At 40.9% G+C, this 23611-nt stretch overlaps 1 protein-coding gene across 1 annotated transcript in view; it reads left to right on the top strand.

Moving 5' to 3' along the window:
• The window catches only part of LOC121863725, a 57258-nt gene that overhangs the window by 14151 nt on the left and 19496 nt on the right, over nucleotides 1–23611 (top strand). The window contains exons 6-9 of the mRNA XM_042362474.1: nucleotides 909–1034; nucleotides 2083–2220; nucleotides 6682–6817; nucleotides 8195–8363. Coding sequence (XP_042218408.1) covers nucleotides 909–1034; nucleotides 2083–2220; nucleotides 6682–6817; nucleotides 8195–8363 — 569 coding nt within the window. The remainder of the gene's footprint in view (nucleotides 1–908; nucleotides 1035–2082; nucleotides 2221–6681; nucleotides 6818–8194; nucleotides 8364–23611) is intronic.

The following is a 23611-nucleotide window of genomic DNA, read 5'->3' as shown; positions in this document are numbered from 1 at the left end:
ATTATTCCATATCCTGTACCAGTACTATGACGTTGTATAGATTCTTTGCCACTCGGGGATGGAAGTTTCCAGTTGATTTTGTGACTACCGAGCTGAAGGTCAAAGTTGTTTTGGTTTAAAAGGAAATCTATTCTGAACCATAACATAAGCTTCTGAGTGTCAAGAATGTGAAATTTAACATGTCTTGTGGCCCAAAAGAAAGTTCTCCTGTTATTTTAGGGTCTATTAAGGCATATGTTGCCTTAAGAAAGGTCCTTGTTTATTTCAGTCACTGGGGCATGTCAAGGTAATTTTATACAGACACTTGGTAAATTTTGGGATTGAATGGTTAATGTTATCATCACCTGATTAAATAAGCAGATTTCTGCCAATATATTAAATGCAATTTGTTTATTAATAATAATAATAAACGGTTTATTAATAGAGTTGCAGCCGGTGGCTGAAAATATACAGACTTATATTTGATTTAGACATAATGATATAATATGTGTTGAATACATTTACAGGGCTGTACAGTACATAAATCAGGAGTTGTTTATTATTTTAACAATAGATGGGATGGTGCTGTTCTTATATCTATCGGTGCGGGCTCTTATGGGCTGAATTTTGTTGTAGTGGCGGACTGCGCGAGTTGGGTGGGGGGCTGCAGATGGCAGGAGGTGGCGATGACGAGGGTGGTGCAGTAGTCCACTGCCAAACCTTTCCAGTGCTTGGTGGTGGAGGTCACTGAGGGATGGCATTTCCAGGGTGGAGAGAGCGTTGGTGTAGCCGGAGTATTCTGCGCCGAGCATGATTCTGCAGGCCCTTTTCTGTACCTTCTCTAGCTGACGTTGTTGGGTGGAGTTGAGAGAAATGGTGGTTGTGTGTCGAATTCACGATTGTTAAATTAATTTTTTTTTTCTCACCAGGAACAACGTGCAGAAGAGGAAGAAAGGGTTCAGGCAACTGAGCGACGAGCTGCACAAGCATCGGAACGTGCACGGAAGAGTCAGGCACTCGAGTCACAAGTTCTAAATACAGTATCAAATCCCGAGGTATATTTGCACATCATTTTACCTTCCCAATTATTAAGAGAGTGGGATGAAATATTTTATCCTTATTATTGTTTGTAATCCATTAATGAACACAGGTTTTTCTTCATTTGATATTTATATCAATTTCTTAATTTTTTCTGTTTTCATTTACCTTGATCATTGGTTTTTCAGATAAGACATATAGACATGAATGAAATGGATGATGATTGCTGTGGTTAATTCATACAGTTGCTAAATGTAACATGGGCGAGAGGTAGAATTACCCTATTTAGGTTGTGGTGGGTTGATTAGTGATAAGGTAAGGGGGGAAAAGTAGTGAGGAAGGAGGAGGTGAGACTGGGAGTGATACTGCTGAACCTGATATAGTACATGTCAGGAGTGGAGGAGATTACCTGAGTGATATGTAGAGTAGAGCTTGTGATGACACACAGAAAGTAATCTATTTTATATCACTTTTATATGGTTAGTGCAAAGAACTATTAACCTGAACTTTTTTTTTGTGCAGTACTCTACTAAGAAACATCACATTTATTTGTATGTTTTTATTTAATTTTTTTCTTCAAATAAACCAGCTTCCTTGCAACAACTACATACTCATCCACAGTCCTCTACAAAGACACAATATTCTGGTGTTTTGAACAACCTACCCAACCCACTCAGTCACATCCGTCACCAATTAATATCCACAACCAAATAAAAAGTTTCCTCATTGAACAGACTGGTCAAATCCCTTAAAGAGACAAGACATTCCTTATTCAGACTGAAACACAGCCACTTCTCCCTCATCCACACTGTATAGACAAAAAATCTGATTAACCCAAAATTCTTGTTGTCCAAACTGCAAGTCAACCCTGTACTCCACAAACCATCTAATAATTGCCTGTCCATCTTTAGTACAATACAATGCATAACTTCTACAAGAGATCTAGGGAAGCTGCCAGTTTTACAAGGACTTGAGACTGGGGAACAAATCAAAACACGTTTCACATTAAGTGTAAATGTTGGACATGTTTCCAAATGTTGTTGAATATGATTTTTTTTTTTTCAGGACACAGAGGAACTAGTGCAATCACTGTTGTGTTTACGTGATGGTGAGGAAATGGAGACAGACATTTTCACAACAGCTCAGACCATCATAAATCTTACCTTGTTGCATGTTAAAAACACCAGTGGAACAAATATGGAGGTTAGAAACAGTTTTTGTGTTAAGGATGTGTTGTATTACATTTTATGACAAGATTTCCTGAATGTGTAGCAAATGTGAAATTGTATATTTGTGTTTGCTTTTCTTTCTTCATTGTAGGGAAATAATTATATATAAAAATTTGAAAAGCTTCTTTCCCTGGAGTAATATATATAGCATCAATATAACAAATTATTCCTTAATGTTACTCAGATTAAATTCCCCTTCAGCATGCAGAACAGGTAGTCAGTCTGTAGTGATGAACCCGTCACTACAGTGGAAAAGGGCTTGCAGTAGTGAAAAAATATAGAATGTGTATTGTCAGTTTCATCACTTGAACATAACTCAGATATTCATATAATGAAATATACACAATGATCAGCTGTAGTCAGGGTCAAAAGTTGGTGTGAAGCAGTTCGGCCCCAAACGAGATAAAACGGCACACCTGCGCCAGATGACAGTGAGGGTATGTAAGTTTGGAGACTCATTCCCATGACTCAGTTTTACTGCTTCACACAAACTGTTGACCCTGACTGTACTACATCATAAGAATTTATTGGCAAATTCCATTTATTATTCTCTAAGATTATAAGGTATGAAGCCATAACAAAATATTGTCCATGAATTTTCTCTCTCACTTCTTACTGACTGTTCTAACATTTACCAGAATGTGTCTTATAATAATGATAATAATACATCCTGAAGCTAGGAGCCATATCCCAATCCTCCATGTTTTCTTCAGTAAGCCATAAAGAAGTCAAACAAATTGGGTTTTGATAAATCCAAATGAACTCTAAGCTGGCAACCTATTAACTTTGGACACTACATGATGAAAAAAAGATATGCTCATATGTTTCCTAAAGTTTTTAATATACCAGATTATCAAATGTTTGGGTTTGTGATCTAGGTCAGTGTTGAAAGGATTGTGTTATTGAACCTAATGATAAATAGTAGTGATATTTTTTATTTATTTTTTTCCCCATCTGAGAGAATTCACATTGTCCTTATGTACAGTCCCCGAAAAAAGTATCATTATATTTTCCGTCGCTATAATTTGAAACGCTAGATGAAATGTTTTGATATATGGTGATCCCCAGTGTATCATCATAACTTGGTATGCCTGCCTGCCATATCAACAACAGCTAGAGATGGGGGTAGGATTGGGGGAGAGAGTCATCCTTGTATGGCATTCGTGATACTTCAAAATACTGTAACAAGAAATCCATTAATCTGTATTAATGTATGTATCGTGCTGGGTGGAAGCAAGGGCGGCCTGTGGTGTAATGATCAGCATGCTCACCTCGCAAGCAGTAATTGGGGACCTGGATATTAATCGGTGTGCGGATCGTATTCCGGGGTAATGGTTAGCCAGTGCAGTTGGCGAGTTGTCCGGTCTTCTCGGACTATTCCTTGACACTGGGTCATGCAACTCCTTAACTTAGGGTGTGGTTGTTGTGTTGGCGACAGCTTCTACACCTTAAACAAATTCACGCCTAGGTGGCCCTAGGGCCCGTTATCCTCGTTACACGAGGGGCAACCATTATTTTTATTTATGTAAACAAGTTACTGACTGATGATTACAATAACACTGAAGTATACGTTAAATGGAAATGTTTTGGAACATCATAACTGAGACTGAGACAGTCCTCAAAGCAGACATTCATCATTACATTGTTGTTTTAACTGCGTTTCATCCATAATGAGTTTCACAATATGCCTACTCATGTTGTTCATGATATTTCTAATTTATGAAGAGTGACTAAGCAAATAGTACTTCATAATAGAGTGAACAGCTGCAGCAATATACAATATATCAGTCTACATGGGATCTGCCATGTTATTGATATGTAAATTGTATCGATTTAAGACTGAAATAAGGTTTCAGATCAAGAGACTTGCAGGCAATAACCCCCCGTCCACCAATGGTAAGACATTTGTGGTTGTAAGCTTCAGTGTGGCACCAGTTGTTTCATCGTGTTACAGTGGGTTTGTTCACCCCAGTCCAGCGTTACGTATACCCTCCTTGTGAAGGGCAATGATAGCACCTCTCACATCTTGCTATGTCTCCTCGATAATTCCTCACTCCATTCGATGTACGATTCCATTGATGACTGGCATGGCATTGGTATCCATTTACGACATCCACTCCAATTCTTATAATACAGCTACTCCCCGACTTACGACCTACTCGACTTACAACCACCCGGACATACGACCGCCTCAGTCGCACCAAAATTTTGTCAAATTACGTATTTTCAAGTCCCAACGTCAGTGATTGCGCTGTGTACTGACAAAATTTTCTTTTGTAATTCACTTTAAAATGGCTGGCAAGCTTAAAAGTGAGAGTTTTGTGGTGCTGAGAAGAAAAAGAGACAACCATTTTAGATTTTGTATGTATTATTTAAGCATTTTCGACTTACAACCTGGATTTGGGTCCCTAACCCCGTCGTAAGTCGGGGAGCAGCTGTATATGATCTGAAGCCTTGGAGGATTCACATCATTCAATAATGTATACTGTATACTCATTCAAGCTCAAAGGTCGCAGATGTAGAACTACCAACCGTTCAGAAACAGTTCAAGTAACATTGCTCCGGAAAGCCTCGAATCACATCAACCCAATGGCTAACTATACTTTTTGGGGAGACTGTACATTTGTTTAGGCTGTACTGAATTAGGTGCAAGTGTTGGTTAATATAGTATGAGTAGTTTCAATTACATTTCCTGTTAGAGTGTGTTATCTTTATATTATGAGAAGCTTGGAAGAACTCTTACCTTGAACCAAAAATATAGTGTATACAGTAGGTCTAGTGGAACAGAAATTTGACTACAGTATTACCCCGCCTAACGTGGTTTCACTTAACGCGTTTTATCATATACGCGGTGCCTCGCCAGAGCTGAACTTTCACTTAACACGGATTTTTTCCACATATACGCGGTGAGTGTCCGGCTCGAGATGCTATTTTTAGATTTGCCCCACCCGCCACCCTGCCTGACTGCCTGTTTTAGCTCATAAAATTCATACAAATTACCCGGCCAGAATATAATTTACATTGCTGGAATTCTTATAATTTGGTGATCATTTTGAATATAAACATCATATATTTTGCATTAGACATACAATTTTTAGATAAAAATTTTTCTCAGAGTAACTATGTTATCTTTTGTGCAAAATATATGACATTTATATTCAAAATATTCCTGGTCTTACAAGGAATCCAGCAATGTCAATTATATTATCCTAACTTTAGTTTGAGGTATTATTTATTAAAATTTAGTGGTTATCCCACACATCTCCTTGGGACGGTTGGTGGGGGGTGGGGGGGAGGGAGGGACCGACCGACCATCTGTTACCCGTGAAGAATTATTTTTTTTTTTATTAACTGAAGATATTTGTTTTAGCTCATAAAATTCATACAAATTACCCGGTCAGAATATAATTTACATTGCTGGAATTCTTATAATTTGGTGATCATTTTGAATATAAACATCATATATTTTGCATTAAACATACAATTTTTAGATAAAAATTTTTCTCTAGGTAACTATGTTATCTTTTGTGCAAAATATATGACATTTATATTCAAAATATTCCTGGTCTTACAAGGAATCCAGCAATGTCAATTATATTATCCTAACTTTAATCTGAGGTATTATTTAATACTAAATGTTAAAAACTCTGGAAGGGAGGATTGGTGGGGGGTGGGGTGGAGGGTTGGGACTGACCGCGTGGTTGGAAGAGGGGGGGAGGCAAGGTGGGGTACTTTGATTGACAGATAGTGTCGTGAAGATTATTTTTTTTTTTATTAACTGAAGATATTTGTTTTAGCTCATAAAATTCATACAAATTACCCAGTCAGAATATAATTTACATTGCTGGAATTCTTATAATTTGGTGATCATTTTGAATATAAACATCATATATTTTGCATTAAACATACAATTTTTAGATAAAAATTTTTCTCTAGGTAACTATGTTATCTTTTGTGCAAAATATATGACATTTATATTCAAAATATTCCTGGTCTTACAAGGAATCCAGCAATGTCAATTGTATTATCCTAACTTTAGTTTGAGGTATTATTTATTAAAATTTAGTGGTTTTCCCCCCAAAATTTCTCAGAGGGAAGAGCCAGCGAGTGTACTGTGAGAAGAGAGGGAGGGAGTTGAGTCCATTATTTGAATGGACATTAACTTGGCAACTGTATTTCTCTATTTCTCTTAAGTATTAATTGTGTGCATGTACCATCATAAAATTAAGATGTTATTTTTACTAGAACATAGGTATTGTGTCGGAAAAAGTGGAGTTTGGGGGTCGGGCCGGTTTCTATTGGAATTAATCCCATGTTCTGTTGTTCACTTAACGCGGATTTCACTTAACGCGGGACCCTCTGGGTTCAATTGACCGCGTTAAGTGGGGTACAACTGTAGTTTTCTTGAAATTAATTATTACTGTTGTTGTTTCAGGAAGGGTTACGTAAGGTTTTAGGAAGTGGAGTTTTGCAGACAACCGCTGAAATTAGTAATAGAGATTCTCCTGATGTTCAAATTCATCAGTACAAGCTACAGACTTTATTACATCTGGAGCTGCTCTGGGTTTTAGGTTAGTTTTTTGTTTATGTAATATAAGCACTGCACTCAAACTAAAGAATAACTATTTGATGACTACAATACTTTAAAAAAATAAGGTAAATAACAAGACAATTAGGAGACTTTTTAAATTAATATTCATGGCTTGGTTGCTACACTCAAGTGTATTGCTTGGCAACCATGTTGGTCCATGAAGCTAATGTACTGCCAGATCTTACAAAGTTAATAAACAGTACTGTACTGTACTTGCATTAGTCAGTTTGTGTCAAAATTATTGCAAATATTTCTTAGATATTTGTAATTAGCATCTGGCTACAAGAAACAATAAATTTATAATAACAGAACTAGTCTGATTTTTTTATGTTTACTCTCAACATGAATGAGACTTTAGATTTAAAAAAAAATTGATAAAAAGGTACGTATTTCATACCCAACTTTTGTACAATGAAAGACAAAAGTCGTGTCGTGAAATTTGGTGAAAACATATGCCGAAGGGCTAAATTTTTGGTGCTCACTGCCTTGTGGTAGGGGGCTCTCGTAATGTTTCACGAGTTATATTTAATCTTCAGACAAAACCGCGACACGACTTTTGTCTTTGATTGTACATTTGATGTTCATTATTGTGCTGGGTTTCATCCCTAGAGAGGCTTTATAATAACAAAATCATACAGTGTAAATCTATTAAGAATTGGGAAAATGTGATCTGGGTGCTGCTGAGATACCTGTTATTGGATGTTTTACCCTATGTCAACTTTATTAAAGCTGCATGTACTATAACAATAAACATACAGTTAAATCATAAAACAACCAGGACAGGTACTGTATAGACTATTATAAACATTAATGATTACTTTTTTTTTCATTGGTAGTGGGAAGATTAAGAGCTAAGTTTTTGTTGTCACTGATGATAGCCATTTGTATCCTGTATAAACATTCTTACAATTCTTACATAGCATTACTTGTTCACTATTATATGTGATTTAACTAAAACTTGTATTGGTCAAAATATGAATGATATACTGTACACGGTATTTGATTTTTACTACCTTACGTAAAATGCATATACAGTACCCTGTACCGTACAATATAAGTATTCTGTGCTATCTGAGTGAGGAGACAGCAGATACCTAGTGTGGTTGAGGTCACTGTTGCCAAACCATATTTGAGAATAGTTGCTAGGCTTAGTTAATACAGTATATCCACACTGTCACTAAATTCCTGAAAATATATCAATAAAAATCATGATTTGAATGAACTATAGGTAAGTTTGCCTTTTGTTTGGTAGAGTAGTGTCATAATGTTATGGGTATATATATAGGCTGATTTACAGTGCGCAAACTCGGGTTGGACAATAGATACTATAATGTATATTGAATATAATTTCCTGCAGGGTATTCATCATTAATGAACATAAATGATGATAATGAAGAAGAAGAAAGTCGGAGCAGCAGTATAAGAGAATATCATGTAGAGGAAATCATGAAAATGTTACGTGCAATATCTCTGCGTTACAACCCAGCTACCATGGCCTCCTTCCTCCAGGAGACAGTCCTTGACAAGTAAGTTGCATTGTATCTCAATTAGTAGAAAAATATTCAATTTAAAACATAGTGCAGGGAAAGTACAGTAGAACCTCGGAAAGTCGGACGAATTTGGGTAGATCCCAGTCCCAAAAATGCAAATATATGGGGGGGGGGGATAACACTGCTTATCTGAACCGTTTTAAGAAGTTCAGTTGATGTTATGTTATTACTGCACTTCAACAACTAAGGTCTTTAAGTGTATAACAAGGTTATTAAAAAGATATTACATCAATAAAAAAATATGAAACAGAACTCTCTGGGTTGAAAATCAGACATACAAGTCTGGTTGTCAACAACTGTTCTCACTGAGATGATTGTTATTTACTATAAAGTGTTATATGTAAGTAACCACAGAATTTGTCTTATGAATAAAGAGAAAACTGTATACTGTACAGTACTATAAAGATAAAAATAAGAACAATTAAGTGCTCTCATATCTGGGGTGGCTCCTCTTCTGTCCAACTGTTAGATTGGGTGGAATCAAAGGCATTTCGTCTTATTATCTCTCCTCCTTTAGTTGACCATCTTTCTTCCCTTTCTCTTTGCCGCAATGATGCTTCACTCTCTTTTACAGGCACTTTAATGGGCAATGTTCGATGGATCTGGCATCCTGTGTACCACCGACAAGGCCGTAGGCTCGTAACACCCGTCTTGCCCGCGGTGTCCACCGTTTTTCTGTGGATGTCGATCACACTAGAATAACCCATTATAGTACAGTACATCCTTCTTTCCTCACAGCCAAACTGTGGAATGCTTTGCCTTCTTCTGTGTTTCCATACTCATACAATCTGTCTCACTTCAAAAAGCTGGTTTTCCGGCATCTTTGCGGTGTATATTAATATAACCTTTTCCTTTTCTACTTTTAATTTTTTTCTATTCTTATTTTTTCGTCCCCCTAGGCCCCGTCGTGGGTCGTTGACCTGTGCCCGGGTGGGCTAATCCCCGTAAAAAAAAGGGTGGCGGGGGGGGGGTATATTTATGGAATACAAGTGTTTATCTGGGAGTGGGGGGTAGCACAGGTGGGTATGCCCTCCCCCTCTCTCCCCCAAGATTCCTTTAACACATCTTTATGCAATTCCACCATAATTCTCTTAAAATTTAGGATCATTTGGTGCCAGGTTGATAAAATATTATCCTAAAAGAATCAACTTTTCTGAAAATAGAATCCCACTTTGAACCGAGTCATTTCTTTTTAAAGAGCAAACTGCTGCTTGGCTCACCACAATGTCTGTCTTCAACAGTACAGTCGTGTATTTATCATCACTTAATAAGTAATATTGTACAGTATTATGCATCTGCATATACCCTGGTTTATTCATTAATCATTTGTCTAAGTGTACAAGTAGCCAAATTGAGCCATCATATAACACTCAAAGGTAGTAAATAACGTTTTTAGGAAGGTATTTTCATATCAAATACTATTGTTGTAAGCTCTCTCACACGAATGCATCTTGAGTAAATAACCTTCTGATACAGCTTATCCTTTATTGTCAAGTTATATTACAAATTACATACAGTATTGTATTTTTTCTGTATTATTAAAATTGTGAGTAGCGGAGCAATTTCTCCCATAAGAAATAACGTAAATGAGGGGGATACGGGCATCGCGGTGGTCACTGCCGTCAGATTTTATATGAATCTGCTACTTGTGCAATTAACCAGGCCGTTCACATATATTTATTATTTGGGTTTAAGTAACGAAACCCAAACGATAGTTCCTTGTTTTATTATAAAAGGATTGTATATATAATTCCTGAGTGTAGATCGACCGTAAGTTCCACTGTATAGGAGTGAATGAGAAAGGGACGGCGTTTATGTATTATAAACGTTAGGTCACGTCCTTATGATATAACTTCCTGTGAGTGACTAAGGAGTGAGGGCCTCGCTCTGCGGGGTTACAGATATGCTGACGATGGGTCTCTCCCTCCTGGGAGAGTTGCCCTCTCACGTGTACTACTCATGTCTTACTCATAGACAGTGGAAAGTTACAGGGTGGTGAATCTGAATATAATATCAGGTGTATTGACCCATTTATATAATATGTTCTGTTGATGAGACAGGGGCCCATTACATCGCTCGGTCACCTACCAGCTGAGCTCCGTGAGGCCTAAATAACTCACAGAGTACAGTACATCCTAGACAACCCTAACCATGTTATAAACAGATATGTAGACACTAAGCTGGGGATTCTACTACTGTAGGGGTATCAGCTACTACAGGGGACCTAGACTTTAGTGTCGTACGGGTTAGTATGTTATGAACAATGTTGAATTTGGATGACACTGCCCTGTAATAACAAAACAGGAACATAATTGCCAGAATTAACAAAATAGAGGGAATTGTAAGACTTGGTAGTGCAAATTCCCGTGACAGGTAAAATGGCAAGTTATTTTTCAAATCAGCAAAATGTGTCTCGTTCAAGAAAGCTAAAACTTTTAATTTCTCTGATACTATTTGAATATCCTTAATAGTGAAATTCATTACAGGAAGTTGAATTAAAGCAGACTTGAGGACTTGAGTTTTATATTTAAATCAAAATGCTGATGAGTAGGCAAGGTTCCGTAATGTACTACAAGTGATTTCATAGTAATCAGGAGCCTTGTAATGACCTTTCACAACTAGCTGCTTAACACCATCATGGCATTTTAAAATGACAGTAGTGAGATTTGGAAAGAACAAATACTGCACATTGTGAAGATGAGCGTGGAACACAGTCTTTAGACTAACTGGCCTATAACTGCATTGCGCTAGCGTTGTGCGTACATTTGGTTGTATGACTGCCAATTCACATATTCCCTCTGCAGCAGGAATAAATGCAAACATGTAGGCTGGACATACGTGTAGGTGTAGATAAGACGACTTACACCGTGACAGAACCTCAGAATCCTCTATTGATAACAAAGAATACTCTTCATCTACTAAGAAAAGTTCTTTAGGCCTATCCAGGGTATACAGTGTGTCGTTTACAAACCAGGGGAAGGGTTCTAAATGCCATGCATTAAACTCATATTGCCCTCGCATAGGAATGTGGATCAGAATTGCATTGTGCGTGAGGCTTGACTCCAACAGTGGGTAATAATAGTGAACCTCATTGTCATTAAAAATAGGAGTTAAATGATGCTGCAACTTGGCTATTTTTAAAGCTCCAAGAAGCGTCTGCACAGGCACAAGCTTCGCGTCCACACGTCCTATCCCGGCATCTACAATGCTATCTATTAGTTCATTTTTAGAGGTTACAATTTTATGAACTGAAATTTCAGCAGCATGCAAATATTCTGTGAAATAAAGGAGCCATTCTAATGTCGGGATTGCTTTCTGTAACCTAGTAACAATCCTCGAAACTTGGTTAGACTCCACTATGATTGCATTAACCTTTGATTCTAGAGCAGTAATCGAGTGAAAGGTTTGAGAAATAACACGATTCTGTTGAGATACAGCCTGAACGACAACGTTCATTCGGTCCCCCAATTTAGCTACATCATCGGCCGTTGCCGTGCCAAACAAGGCTCTTTGGATGAGACCCACAAAATTAAAGAGACCCCTTTTTCGTCGTGCCTGAGAATGCACTTCTTGAGCAAGATCCACTTGAGACGCAGGTAGATTTTTCCCAACATCGACGAGAAACTCGCGAAGGTTCTGGAGACGAAAGTGTGGAAGGTCTATAGTTTGTGAAACTATTGTCGAATTCTTAGAAGCTGTGCTGAGACCATGAAGGATGTCCAATACTGATTGTAGTTGGCCGTCGACATTTTCCATCTGACGCGGAAGTTGGAGTAGTGGATGTAGTTCATACTTGATGTTCACCACGTCCTCAACTATGAGAACGCGTCCGAGAGGTGCCACAAGTTCACTTGTTGAAGGCTGTGGTTCACTTGTTGAAGGCTGTGGTTCACTGGTTGAAGGCTGTGGTTCACTGGTTGAAGGCTGTGGTTCACTTGTTGAAGGCTGTGGTTCACCTGTTGAAGGCTGTGGTTCACCTGTTGAAGGCTGTGGTTCACTGGTTGAAGGCTGTGGTTCACTGGTTGAAGGCTGTGGTTCACTGGCTGAAGGCTGTGGTTCACCTGTTGAAGGCTGTGGTTCACTGGTTGAAGGCTGTGGTTCACTGGTTGAAGGCTGTGGTTCACTTGTTGAGCTGTGGTTCACCTGTTGAAGGCTGTGGTTCACCTGTTGATGGCTGTGGTTCACTTGTTGAAGGCTGTGGTTCACTTGTTGAAGGCTGTGGTTCACTTGTTGAAGGCTGTAGTTCACTTGTTGAAGGCTGTGGTTCACTTGTTGAAGGCTGTGGTTCACTTGTTGAAGGCTGTAGTTCACTTGGTGAAGGCTGTAGTTCACTTGTTGAAGGCTGTGGTTCACTTGTTGAGGCTGTGGTTCACTTGTTGAAGATGTGGTTCACTTGTTGAAGGCTGTGGTTCACTTGTTGAAGGCTGTGGTTCACTTGTTGAAGGCTGTGGTTCACTTGTTGAAGGCTGTGGTTCACTTGTTGAAGGCTGTGGTTCACTTGTTGAAGGCTGTGGTTCACTTGTTGAGGCTGTGGTTCAGGCTGTGGTTCACTTGTTGAAGGCTGTGGTTCACTTGTTGAAGGCTGTGGTTCACTTGTTGAAGGCTATGGTTCACTTGTTGAAGGCTGTGGTTCACTTGTTGAAGGCTGTGGTTCACTTGTTGAAGGCTGTGGTTCACTTGTTGAAGGCTGTGGTTCACTTGTTGAAGGCTGTGGTTCACTTGTTGAAGGCTGTGGTTCACTTGTTGAAGGCTGTGGCTCACTTGTTGAAGGCTGTGGTTCACTTGTTGAAGGCTGTGGTTCACTTGTTGAAGGCTGTGGTTCACTTGTTGAAGGTGGTTCACTTGTTGAAGGCTGTGGTTCACTTGTTGAAGGCTGTGGTTCACTTGTTGAAGGCTGTGGTTCACTTGTTGAAGGCTGTGGTTCACTTGTTGAAGGCTGTGGTTCACTTGTTGGTTCAGTTCACTTGTTGAAGGCTGTGGTTCACTTGTTGAAGGCTGTGGTTCACTTGTTGAAGGCTGTGGTTCACTGGTTGAAGGCTGTGGTTCACTGGTTGAAGGCTGTGGTTCACTGGTTGAAGGTGGTTCACTGGTTGAAGGCTGTGGTTCACTTGTTGAAGGCTGTGGTTCACGTGTTGAAGGCTGTGGTTCACTGGTTGAAGGCTGTGGTTCACTTGTTGAAGGCTGTGGTTCACTTGTTGGGCTGTGGTTACTGGTTGGGACTTGTGATTCCTTGTTGAAGGCTGTGGTTCACCTGTTGAAGAGCTGTGGTTCACTTGTTGAAGGCTGTGGTTCACTTGTTGAGAGGCTGTGGTTCACTGGTTGAAATGTGGTTCACTTGTTGAGCTGTGGTTCACTGGTTGGGCTATTAGTTCCTTGTTGAAGGCTGTGGTTCACCTGTTGAAGGCTGTGGTTCACCTGTTGAAGGCTGGTTCACTTGTTGAGCTGTGGTTCACTTGTTGAGCTGTGGTTCACTGGCTGATGGCTAATGGTTCACTTGTTGAAGGCTGTGGTTCCTTGTTGAAGCTGTGGTTCACTTGTTGAAGGCTGTGGTTCACTGGCTGAAGGCTGTGGTTCACTTGTTGAAGGCTGTGGTTCACTGGTTGAAGGCTGTGGTTCACTGGTTGAAAGGCTGTGGTTCACTGGTTGAAGGCTGTGGTTCACTGGTTGAGCTGTGGTTCACTGTTGAGGCTGTGGTTCACTTGTTGAAGGCTGTGGTTCACTGGCTGGAAGGCTGTGGTTCACTTGTTGAAGGCTGTGGTTCACTTGTTGAAGGCTGTGGTTCTTGTTGAAGGCTGTGGTTCACTTGTTGAGGCTGTGGTTCACTGGCTGAGGCTGTGAATTTCACTTGTTAGGCTGTGGTTCACTCTTTGAAGGCTGTGGTTACTGGCTGAAGGCTGTAGTTCCTTGTTGAAGAGCTGTGGTTCACTTGTTGAAGGCTGTGGTTCACTTGTTGAAGCTGTGGTTCACTGGCTGAAGGCTGTGGTTCACTTGTTGAAGGCTGTGGTTCACTGGTTGGAAGGCTGTGGTTCACTGGCTGAAGGCTGTGGTTCACTGGCTGAAGGCTGTGTTCACCTGGTTGGGCTGTGGTTCCTTGTTGACTGTGGTTCACTTGTTGAGCTGTGGTTCCTTGTTGAAGGCTGTGGTTCACTTGTTGAAGGCTGTATGGTTCACTTATTTGAAGGCTGTGGTTCACTGGATTTGAAGGCTGTGGTTCACTGGCTGAAGGCTGTGGTTCTGGCTGAAGGCTAGTAGTTCACTAGTTTGAAGGCTGTGGTTCACTGGCTGGGCTGTGGTTCACTGGCTGGAGGCTGTGGTTCACTGGCTGAGGCTGTAGTTCTGGCTGAAGCTGTGGTTCACTGGTTGAAGGCTGTGGTTCGCAGTTTGAAGGCTGTGTTCACTGGTTGAAGGCTGTGGTTCACTTGTTGAAGGCTGTGGTTCACTTGTTGAAGGCTGTGGTTCCTGCACTGGTTGAAGGCTGTGGTTCACTGGCTGAAGGCTGTGGTTCACTGGCTGAAGGCTGTGGTTCACTGGTTGAAGGCTGTGGTTCACTGGTTGAAGGCTGTGGTTCACTGGTTGAAGGCTGTGGTTCACTGGTTGAAGGCTGTGGTTCACTGGTTGAAGGCTGTGGTTCACTGGCTGAAGGCTGTGGTTCACTGGCTGAAGGCTGTAGTTCACTGGTTGAAGGCTGTGGTTCACTGGTTGAGGCTGTGGTTCACTGGCTGAAGGCTGTGTTCCTTGTTGAAGGCTGTGGTTCACTGGTTGAAGGCTGTGGTTCACTGGTTGAAGGCTGTGGTTCATTAACAGGCTGTGGTTCACTGGTTGAAGGCTGTGGTTCACTTGTTGAAGGCTGTGGTTCACTTGTTGAAGGCTGTGGTTCACCTGTTGAAGGCTGTGGTTCACTTGTTGAAGGCTGTGGTTCACTGGTTGAAGGCTGTGGTTCACTGGCTGAAGGCTGTGGTTCACTTGTTGAAGGCTGTGGTTCCTTGTTGAAGGCTGTGGTTCACTGGTTGGAGAGCTGGTTCACTGGCTGAAGGCTGTGGTTCACTGGTTGAGAAGGCTGTGGTTCACTGGTTGAAGGCTGTGGTTCACTGGCTGGGGCTTTTAATGGTTCACTTGTTGAAGGCTGTGGTTCACTGGCTGAAGGCTGTAGTTCACTGGTTGAAGGCTGTGGTTCACTTGTTGAAGGCTGTGGTTCACTGGCTGAAGGCTGTGGTTCACTGGTTGAAGGCTGTGGTTCACTGGTTGAAGGCTGTGTGGTTCACTGGCTGAGGCTGGTTCACTTGTTGAAGGCTCTTGTGGTTCACTGGCTGAGAGCTGTGGTTCACCTGGTTGAAGGCTGTGGTTCACTTGTTGAAGGCTGTGGTTCACTGGCTGAAGGCTGTGGTTCACTGGTTGAAGGCTGTGGTTCACTGGTTGAGGCGCATGGTTCAAAATTTTTGCTCGTAAGAATTTGCGAATAAACGGGGCAATCATTGCGAATAGTTGAAGTGGGTAACAATAAATTGATTGCAGATAAACAGGGTTATGAATACCGAGACTATGCATAACGGGGTTTGCCTGTAATTTGATGAATGCGTCAATACCTGATCAGCTCCAGCCTGCTTACGTACTCAAGTGTCCTAGTTCTCAGTAGGCCCATAGCAAATTGATGAGACACTGTACAGTATTCAGTAAGTGTTGTTCATTTCATAAGATTTTTTTTATTAAGCTTCCTCGATTCTTAAAGCATGGATTTTTTTATATATACTATTTCTGGTGACTAGAGCATCTCAGAGTCTACAATTCCGATATATTGAAGTCTGATTTATCGAGGTTTTACTGTAATGGTATTAAATATCACACGGGATGTCTGTTTGCTGAAGAGTATGAAGACATTGTTTTCTTGAGGCACTTAGATGTTTTAGTTTACTGATATATTTTTACTGTATAATTAGTGTGTTGTGGTGTCGTCCTTAATGTGCCTCTCCCACCTGAGTAGACTGGAATAGTCATTTAGTAAAGTAGAAAATTTTAATGAAGACACAATCAATACACTTCAGAGATATGTGATGGAGAGATGAAGAATTTGCTGTGTCATGAAGCTGAATTGCCTTACTGGCAATGTGCTGGGGCATAATGTCACAAGTTGCCATGCAACAAGGTGTCAATGTTATTTGGTGTCAAAATATGTCATAAGTTGTCACAAGGTGTCAAAATTTGTCATAAGTGTCACATTATCCCATAAAGTGTCACATTATCCCATAAAGTGACATCATATGACAAATTGAGTAAACCTCTGACACATTTTAGCACCTTGTGATACTTCACAGCACATTGTAACACCTTGTGATAAATTGTGACTCCTTACAGCATATTTTGACACCTTATGATATGACACATTGTAACACCTTGTATTCCCTTGGCACCTCATGAGACCTTGTGACACATTATGAATCTATGACACTGACTGATTGCCAGTATGGTAATTAAACCCCACTGCAATTTATGAAATTAAACTTTTAATATAACTGAAGATAATTATACTGTATTATAGTGGGTGTACTGTAGTTGAATAAGAATACATTGACCAATATGTACTGTACTCTCGAGATAATTGAGGCATCAACTGTCAGCTGTAGTGTCCTCTGTAGCTGTAAGATGCAATTTTTAGCCTGACACTTCTTACCACATGCTTATTGAAAAATATTTATGTACTACATTCATATTTTGGTATATTACAGGATATCTATATTTTCTATTTTATGGCTCAGTTATCATATTATCTTTATCTATTACAGTAGAACGTCAATATAATGTGAATCGTTCCAAGAAAGGTTCACTTTAAAGTGAATTCGCACTAAATCGAAGTGTTGTTTCATTTGGATAATTTAGTTTGGTACTTGAGAGAAACACAAAATACTAAAAAGACTGAGAGTCTACCAAGATGCACCTCAGCCCATCTCCTAGAATAAACAAAACATTGTTTTTTGTAGTACAGGTTGTACCTCTCTAGTCCGGCATTCTGTGGTCCGGAAACACCCGTGGTCTGGAACAGTTTTAGTTTGTCCAATAGGTAGATAGGCAGCTATTTATTTATTTTATTTTTTTAACTTATCTGAATTATTATTATTATTATCAGAGTATTAATTTTTCGCCCCTCAGGCCCAATGTGGGTCAGTGACCTATGCCGGGTGGGCTATCCGTAAAAAAAACCAAAAAACCATGCGAATTAGTGAGGTTTTGTTTACATCCGGCTTCGGCTGCTCTCTCTCTCTCTCTCTCTCTCTCTCTCTCTCTCTCTCTCTCTCTCTCTCTCTCTCTCTCTCTCTCTCTCTCTCTCTCTCTCTCTCTCTCTCTCTCTCTCTCTCTCTCTCTCTCTCTCTCTCTCTCTCTCTCTCTCTCTCTCTCTCTCTCTCTCTCTCTCTCTCTCTCTCTCTCTCTCTCTCTCTCTCTCTCTCTCTCTCTCTCTCTCTCTCTCTCTCTCTCTCTCTCTCTCTCTCTCTCTCTCTCTCTCTCTCTCTCTCTCTCTCTCTCTCTCTCTCTCTCTCTCTCCTCTCTCTCTCTCTCTCTCTCTCTCTCTCTCTCTCTCTCTCTCTCTCTCTCTCTCTCTCTCTCTCTCTCTCTCTCTCTCTCTCTCTCTCTCTCTCTCTCTCTCTCTCTCTCTCTCTCTCTCTCTCTCTCTCTCTCTCTCTCTCTCTCTCTCTCTCTCTCTCTCTCTCTCTCTCTCTCTCTCTCTCTCTCTCTCTCTCTCTCTCTCTCTCTCTCTCTCTCTCTCTCTCTCTCTCTCTCTCTCTCTCTCTCTCTCTCTCTCTCTCTCTCTCTCTCTCTCTCTCTCTCTCTCTCTCTCTCTCTCTCTCTCTCTCTCTCTCTCTCTCTCTCTCTCTCTCTCTCTCTCTCTCTCTCTCTCTCTCTCTCTCTCTCTCTCTCTCTCTCTCTCTCTCTCTCTCTCTCTCTCTCTCTCTCTCTCTCTCTCTCTCTCTCTCTCTCTCTCTCTCTCTCTCTCTCTCTCTCTCTCTCTCTCTCTCTCTCTCTCTCTCTCTCTCTCTCTCTCTCTCTCTCTCTCTCTCTCTCTCTCTCTCTCTCTCTCTCTCTCTCTCTCTCTCTCTCTCTCTCTCTCTCTCTCTCTCTCTCTCTCTCTCTCTCTCTCTCTCTCTCTCTCTCTCCTCTCTCTCTCTCTCTCTCTCTCTCTCTCTCTCTCTCTCTCTCCCTCTCTCTCTCTCTCTCTCTCTCTCTCTCTCTCTCTCTCTCTCTCTCTCTCTCTCTCTCTCTCTCTCTCTCTCTCTCTCTCTCTCTCTCTCTCTCTCTCTCTCTCTCTCTCTCTCTCTCTCTCTCTCTCTCTCTCTCTCTCTCTCTCTCTCTCTCTCTCTCTCTCTCTCTCTCTCTCTCTCTCTCTCTCTCTCTCTCTCTCTCTCTCTCTCTCTCTCTCTCTCTCTCTCTCTCTCTCTCTCTCTCTCTCTCTCTCTCTCTCTCTCTCCAGGTACAACATTTAACCCTTCAATTTATATAGGCAGTAAATAAGTGTTGCTTTCATATTCTTATGAAGAGTAATGACGATATGTTTTCACATGTAATAATAATAATAATAATTAGCGGTTTATTGAAAAGTAGCGCTAGAAGGCTAGAATGCCACAGTTACATATTTGGGGGAATGGAGTTGCAATTACAAATAATATACAAGTAACATAGAAGAAGCACAAATAGACATATAATAACTAGATGTGGAAAAGCTCAAATAACTAGATGTGGAAAGAAAGCTCAAGCTTCTACAGTTCATTTCAACATGGTGACAGTGTAAAGGAGCAGTGTTTACTGGGAACGACCACTGATTTATTACAAGTTATTGATAATTTTTACAATGGTTAGGTTGGGCTGTTCTTATAGCGATCGGATTAGTGCGTATGGGCTGGATCGCGGTTGTGGTGTCGAACAGCAATTCTCGGACAATAAGGGATCTCCTTGGAGTCAGTAGTAGGGCGGTGTGGGCATGGTGTAGAAGCTTCTTGCAAATTTGCAGATGAGGAGTGTGGTGATGGTCAGTGAGAGTCGAAAGGGTCAGTGTGTTGGCGCTTCCTTGACCTTAGGTAGGAAGGAGAATAATCTTGCATGCCCTCTTTTGCACTTTTTCTAGGTGTTTACGTTGTGTGGCATTTAGGGAGGAAGACCAGGTGGGGGAGGCATAGGTGAGCTTAGAATGTTGTGTAAACACTGAGGAGAGCTCGGTGCAGGAACTCCGAGGGACTTGAGTCGGCGGAGGAGGTGGAGACGGAAACTGGAGGATTTGACAACTTCACTGACGTGTGGTTTCCAATTTAGTTTGTTGTCTATGGTGACGCCGAGGAGCTTCGTGGAATCTACAACCTGGAGTGTGTTCGGACCTAGAGTAATGGAAGGAGGTGGGACAATGTCGGAGGAGAGGTTGATGTGCATAACCATGGTCTTGGTATGGTTGATGGTGACATGGTTGTTGAGTGCCCAGTTTTGGAGACTGTTCAATAAATCCTGAAGGGCGGTATAGTTGGGAGCAGAATTGTTGACGCTGATCCCAATGGTGGAGTCGTCGACATATTTCCAGCGAGCAGGGGTTTCTCTTAGGGCATCATTGATAAGCATAAGGAAGCAGAGTGGTCCCATCTTGGTGCCTTGGGGGACGCCACAGGTGAGTGACTGAAAGGTGGACAGCCCCTCGGAAGCTGCATAGCTTGGCGTTGGTCACTGAGGAAGTCTGTAAGCCATGGTATAAGACTTCTCGAAGCCCGAGGTCAATAGCTTTATTGATGATTATATTGTGGTCGACTAGGTCGAACGCTTTAGTGAAATCAATGAGGCGACAGCTACAGACGTTTTCGTTTCTCGAGATGGCGGTATATGTAATCGAGAAAGCTGACAAGACAGTGAGTGGTGGAGGAAGTTTTCATGTTGCCAAATTGCTGAGGGTCTACGACTCCTGCAATATCAGCATAAGCCCAGTCGAACACAAAACTTTCACAGATTAGGCTGGGTATTGGGGTGATTGCAATAGGTCGTAGCTGATTTAAGGATTGTGGGCTGGTTGACTTGGGCACTGGTGATACATAAGAGGTCTTCCAGTCAGCTGGGCATCTGGCTTGACTGAGAGAAGCATTGATGATGGAGCATAGGGGTTTAGCAAGCTCCGGGGAGAACTCCTTGAAGAGTTTCATTGGTAAGTCAATGGGGGTGGTAGAGCGTTTTAATTTTAGTTTGTCCAGGCGTTTTGCTACGTCAAATTCTTCTACTAAGTCAGTGGGAAGGGGGGCTGGTAGGTAAGCAGGGAGAGTGGTTGTGTCAAGCCGTGGGAGCGTCTGGCATATAGTAGCGAAATGGTTATTTGTTTGCTCAGCTGCATCAACATTAGTGAGATGGCTAAGGAAGGGGAGGGGGTGTGTCTTATTGTTTAGTCCACAGAGTTCTTTAAGCTTACCATACCATTGACTGATGTTGGTCTGCTTCAGGTGTTGTAATTTGGTTGGGTAGTGGGACTTCTTTGCAGTGCGTATTTCGCGGATGACTCGGTTGCGAAGGGACCTGTAGCGGATGTGGTCATTGAGATGAAAGGCTCTGTCTCTCTGTTGCATAAGTCTTTTGATCCGAGGTGTGATCCAGGGCAAGTCAGCTGGGTGAGATCTGACGGACTTCTCGGGGAAGAAGTGGTGGTGAGCTTGCGTGGTGGTGTTGGTATAATTTATCCATTTGGTTTCCACGTCATCCACGCTAAGTACTTCAGTCCAGGGATGGTGAACTATCCACTGCCCGAAGAGGCGCACTGCAGAGTCAGTAATCGGCCTGTAGGTCTTGATGTAGGGTCTCTGTACTTGAGTGGGAGTGGCAGCTGGGGACCAGAGCACTGATAAGTGTGTGCTACACCCGATAGGAGGCATTGGTTGAGGTGGTTGGTACTGGTCCGCTAAGTCAGTTAAGATAAGGTCGAGGGTATTCTGACCGTGTGTGGGGAAGGTCACAACTTGTGATAGTGATAGTTGGTCCTGGATATCGGTGGTGTCAATTTCATTAAAATCCCCACATAATACTAACTTGGCGCATGGGTACCTAACTCTGAGGTGGTCTGAGGTGGTGATGAGATGATTGATAAGAGTGTCTCTGGTGGGTGAGCGAGGAGGATGGTATGCCACACAGATTATGATGGAAGCAGTGTTGCGCGGGTGGGCCCGTAGCACGACACGTACCCATAATGCTTCCACATCTGCTGGGACTTGAACATCCAGGCTTGACGGGCGTAGGTCATCTTGACAGAAGAGGGCAACGCCCCCTCCGCGTCTATGTGAACGAAGGTGATGAAAGAGTTGATATCCCTCAATATGACACGTTTCAGGCACAATTTGCCAAGCCTCACATATGGCAACGACGCTCGCGGCGGCTGACCCTGACTGTAGTTGCCAGCTCGTCGAACTTGTTAGCACACTTACATACGCGCACTCACTTTTTTTTCTTTACCATTAATGGTTAGCTACTTATATTGTTCCATTTATTAACATTTAATAACATTACTTCAAACAACCATGTTAATTTTTTTTACATTAATTTTACTACAGCTACAATCAGGATCTTATTTTCTTCAGTTTTATATGTAGAACCAATCAGTCACTGGGTTTGTAAGCATTAACAAAAACAATGCCGGCAGCCGTCTCGTCTCCTCGTGTGTTTTAATATTCCACGTATTATTATTAAATTGTATTGTTCATTTTGCACACACAAACATTAATTCAATAAAAAAATTCAGAAACATTAATTAAAATATATATGAACGGTAAATAAGTGTTGCTTTCATATTCTTATGAAAAGTAATGACGATATGTTTTCACATGTGCGCACTTGCGTACGCGATCTCTCTTTTTTCTTTACCATTAACGTTAGCTACTTCTATTGTTCCATTTATTAACATTAAATAACATTACTTAAAACAACCATATTAATTTTACTACAGCTACAACCATGGTCTTATTTTCTTCAGTTTTATATGTAGAACCAGTCAGTCACTGGTTTTGTAATCAACGAAAACAATGCTGTCTCATTTCCTTGTGTGTTTTAATATTCCACGTATTATTAATGAATTGTATTGCTCATTTTGCACACATAAACATTAATTCAATCAAAAAGACATTCAGTAATAAACAATAATGAATCTTTTGTACATAAGAGAAATGACGCTGTTTACAGGATTGTGCACGTCTTCTGAACGTTGACGAGCCGTTCAAACCCGTCGAAATTCGAGTTTCCACAGCCAATTTTTTTTTGTGTGTGTGTGTATTCCAATAAAAAACGTTGAATTAAAAACTCGCGAAATTTGAGAAGCTACTGTACGACATTTAGCCCTTCAATATGTCTTCAAAGAGACCATGAAGCAGAGAAAGTGGTGCTAGTGCTTCCAAGTGTAAGCACAAGTCACTATCTGTCCAGGAAAAGGGTGAATTTTCATGGTCCGGAAATTTCCATGGTCCGGCACTGGTCAAGTCCCGTGGTTGCCAGACTAGAGAGGTACTACCTGTATTATGTTAAAACAAACACTCATAAATCAACACAGCTAAAATTAAGGAATGCAAAATGGTCTGTTTACTGGCTGGGAAGATGGGAGTGGGGGGAAGGAGGAGGTGAGTGATATGTTTGACAGTTGATGCCAAGGTCTAGTGCTTAATTATTTATCTGTTTTTAGGAGTGACTTTAAGTTTTTCTCTTATAAAATGTCACTGAACTGACATGGGAGAATATAATTAACATTGCTGGAATTCTTATAAGATACAGGTAGTTCTGCTATAACGCGATAATTGTGTTCTTGTAAAATATTGTGTTCTAGAAAATCGCGTAATAGAAATAACAGGGCTTATGGAGAAAATAGGGTTAGGTGCAGATTACTCGAAATCGAAAAAATTTAGTAGTTAGCCTAACACAAAGGATAGCACAGTCTAAATAAATGTTACATTCATATCTAATAATGAAATCATACAGTAAATGTAATACTTTACCTTGAAAAAATATGAATGTAACTTGATGGGGGAGAAGGGTGATTTTGAGGTTGATAACATCGAGCTTCTCTTCAAGTGTTATATCCTTTCTTTTACGATCATCACCGGGAATTCTATCACCAGAACGCTTCTTGGAGATATTCTTCTTTACCATATTCACAGTTAATACCACAAAATTGGAGAAATAGTAAGCAAAAATCGCGTTATAGCAAACAAGCGTTCGCGTTATACAAATATCGTTCCTAATTC

The sequence above is a fragment of the Homarus americanus genome, unplaced genomic scaffold (assembly GCF_018991925.1).
Source record: "Homarus americanus isolate GMGI-L3 unplaced genomic scaffold, GMGI_Hamer_2.0 scaffold48354, whole genome shotgun sequence".
Lineage (NCBI taxonomy): Eukaryota > Metazoa > Arthropoda > Malacostraca > Decapoda > Nephropidae > Homarus > Homarus americanus.
This window is presented reverse-complemented; position numbering and strand designations above follow the sequence as displayed.